This window comes from Giraffa tippelskirchi, chromosome 1 (assembly GCF_054371585.1).
Source record: "Giraffa tippelskirchi isolate mGirTip1 chromosome 1, T2T-mGirTip1v1.2.pri, whole genome shotgun sequence".
In the NCBI taxonomy this organism is placed as follows: domain Eukaryota; kingdom Metazoa; phylum Chordata; class Mammalia; order Artiodactyla; family Giraffidae; genus Giraffa; species Giraffa tippelskirchi.
In genome coordinates, this window is record NC_137275.1 from 143,372,651 (window position 1) to 143,376,085 (window position 3,435).

Below are 3,435 nucleotides of genomic sequence, written 5' to 3' on the forward strand. Positions count from 1 at the left end.
TGATGAAGGTGAAAGAGGAGAGTGAAAAAGTTGGCTTAAAGCTCAACATTCAGAAAACTAAGATCATGTCATCTGGTCCCATCACTTCATGGGAAATAGATGGAGAAACAGTGGAAACAGTGGCAGACTTTATTTTTTTGGGCTCCAAAATCACTGCTGATGGTGATTGCAGCCATGAAATTAAAAGATGCTTGCTCCTTGGAAGGAAGGTTATGGCCAACCCAGATAGCATATTTAAAAGCAGAGACATTACTTTGCCAACAAAAGTCCGTCTAGTCAAGGCTATGGTTTTTCCAGTGGTCATGTATGGATGTGAGAGTTGGATGGTGAAGAAAGCTGAGCACCGCAGAATTGATGCTTGTGAACCGTGGTGTTGGAGAAGACTCTTGAGAGTCCCTTGGACTGCAAGGAGATCCAATCAATCCATCCTAAAAGAGATCAATCCTGGGTGTTCATTGGAGGGACTGATGTTGAAGCTGAAACTCCAATACTTTGGCCACCTCATGTGAAGAGTTGACTCATTGGAAAAGACCCTAATGCTGGGTAGGATTGGGGGCGGGAGGAGAAGGGGACGACAGAGGATGAGATGGTTGGATGGCATCACCGACTCGATGGACATGGGTTTGGGTAGACTCCGGGAGTTGGTGATGGACAGAGAGGCCTGGCGTGCTGCAATTCATGGGGTCGCAAAGAGTCAGACATGACTGAGCGACTGAACTGAACTGAATCATTTAAACAACACAGAAGAACTAAAAGGGAGACTGGAAAGTGGGAAATTCCTCTCAAATAGAAAGAATGGAGGGCCATCCTATTTAAGTAGGCCACACTCAAGAAAGAAGGACATTCATTCTGCAAACTCTTGAAGACTCAGCTTCAGCATCTACTAGCAGAACAGGTAGCCCAGTGCCTGTTTTCATCATGACCTACCAGTGCCTCCTCCAGATTGCTCTCCTGCTGTGTTTCGCCATCACAGCTCTTTCCAGGAGCCACAGCTTGCTTCGATTCCAACAAAGGAGGAGTGATACGGTGTGTCAGAAACTCCTGCGGCAGTTACCTGCAGCTCCTCAACGTTGCCTCGACGACAGAATGGACTTCCAAGTCCCTGAGGAGATGAAGCAAGCACAGCAGTTCCGGAAGGAAGATGCCATATTGGCCATCCATGAGATGTTCCAGCAGATCGTCGGTATTTTCACCAGAGACTTCTCCAGCACTGGCTGGTCGGAGACCATCATTGAGGACCTCCTTGTGGAACTCCAAGGGCGGATGGATCATCTGGAGCTGATCCAGAAGGAAATAATGCAGAAGAAAAACTTCACTATGGGAGACACGACCGTTTTTCACCTGAAGAAATATTACTTCAGCCTCGTGCAGTACCTGAAATCCAAGGAGTACAACAGCTGTGCCTGGACAGTCGTGTGAGTGCAAATGCTCAGGAATTTTTCTTTCCTGAAGAGGCTAACAGGTTACCTCCGTGACTGAATATCTACCACCTGTGCCTCTGGGAATGGACAATGTCACTTTGACATGAGACTCTTCAGCCAGCAGAGGCTCGTGAAGTAACCAACAAGGCAATGCCCTGAATTTCAATGGACAGTTAAAGACTGTAAGCTATTTTTAAATTGATTTATGCGTTATGTATTCATGTAACCTTTTCTATGGGAAATACATTATTTATGAAACAAAAGTCAACGTGGCAGTTACAGTGTCAATTTGATTTATGTGACAACACTTATGAAAAATTGCAGAGCACCCTGGAGACATTTACTGCAAAACAAGCCTGCAGAATAGTGGTTTCCGGCCCAAGCCTTTGAGGAATTTAAAACAGAAGGAAGCCATGATGCATGTCCACGTTATCCGCATACTTGCCATGTATCTGTCCAGTTGACCTGCTCTTGTCTCCTTCACTTCTTTAAATGGATCAGACAGCTCATGCTGTAGGGCCCTGCTATACGATGTGGGGTTCTTTTGTCTTTGTTTCAACTGGGGAAAATGTACACCACCTTACATTTGAGAGTCTTACAGAGTAAGCCTTCTTGATGTCAATAAAATCTGGGCAAATTCCATTTCGTTTATAAAATTCTTACTAAAGTAAATGAAACATTCTGACCTTCTAGATGTCCTTAGTTGCTTGTGCATGCCAATCCTCATTTCCAACAATGTAGTCCTCGGCCAGAGGTTTCAGGAACATGAGTTAAACATTACTTAAGGCGGTCACGGGGTCATTAAAAACGGTCGGATATGGTAATCCCTCCATTAAAAGTAAGTGAAGAGTAATTTTGAAAATATCAACCAGTTTACACCCATTAAAGATAGAAAAATAAAACTATATTAAATACTTGTTTTAGTACAAAGAACATATCGTTTAAATAAAGCTTCATAAAATGCTATTCTTAAATATAAAACATATTTCAATATTCTACTCTTAATATTAAAAGGCATTATATAAATTGATTATAAAGCTGAAAACTTGAACTATTTAATTTAAAATAAGTATATTAATTAAATATAAAACTAATTTAAAAAATAAAGGGCTGTGTTTTGTTTAAATATTCCTACTTTTCAGCTAGTCAATACTTACTCCCCCACTTCATGGCCGAATACTTAAAAGACACCCTGAAAATGCCGGAGGATTCCAGGGGCGCACAGTTCCCTGATCCCCTCTTACCCCCAGGAAGTGCCCCAAACCGTCCCTGTTGCATATTTGTCTCCTGACCACCGGAGTTCTCTGTCTGCAACGCACTTCCAGGGTCCCATGATGTTTCTCACGGTGTCCAAAGTGGCTCTAAGCCTAGAATCTCTCTGACTCCACCTGGCTTCTCTTTGTGATCAAGGCCCTCCCATCGTCCCATCTCTCACAGTCTCACCCCCATCGCCGGGTTTAACTTTGTCCACACCGCGGTTCCACCGTCCCAAGCCCATTGTCTCATCGCCTATACCTGCTTTCACTTTGTCCAGAACGCCATTCTATCAACTCGACGCCAAAGCTCACATCGCTGCCACCGTGTTTCACTTTGTGCACAACGCCTTGCCTTTCCATCTTCTCACAGCGAACAGTCTCGTGGCCATTGTTCCCCTGTGTGCACCACACCCGTCCAGGGTGCTATCTCCCACAGTCTCATCCCATCGCCGGTTTCACTCTGTCCTCAAAGCTATCCACCGTCCGACCGCCAGGAGAGTTTCCGCTACCGCCGTGTTTCACTTTGTTCGCAAAGCTCTCCCATCGTCTCAAAGCCAAATCGAGTTGCCTTGTGTGTGAAACGCCCTCCCATCGCCCCTAGCCAATAATCGCATCAATGCCCCCGTGTTTTCCTTTGTGCACAGCGCCCTCCCATCGCCCCACGGCGAAGTCTGAACCACCGCCGCAACCGCAGAGCAACGCCGCCCAGACGGCCCCATATCCTACAGTCTCATCGCCGACGCCAGCTTTCACTTTGG

At 45.4% G+C, this 3,435-nt stretch overlaps 1 protein-coding gene across 1 annotated transcript; it reads left to right on the forward strand.

Annotated features, from left to right (window-relative positions):
• Positions 1-381: 381 nt before the first annotated feature.
• LOC145538209 (interferon beta-2-like) lies at positions 382-1,576 on the forward strand. Its single transcript, XM_081569859.1, has one exon. It carries the CDS (start codon positions 919-921, stop codon positions 1,417-1,419), a length of 501 nt encoding a protein of 166 aa, XP_081425985.1. The 5' UTR covers positions 382-918; the 3' UTR covers positions 1,420-1,576.
• Positions 1,577-3,435: the final 1,859 nt, after the last annotated feature.

Coding starts and splice junctions, on each gene's coding strand:
- LOC145538209 (XM_081569859.1), top strand. CDS start 919: ATGACCTACCAGTGCCTCCTCCAGATTGCTCTCCTGCTGTGTTTCGCC.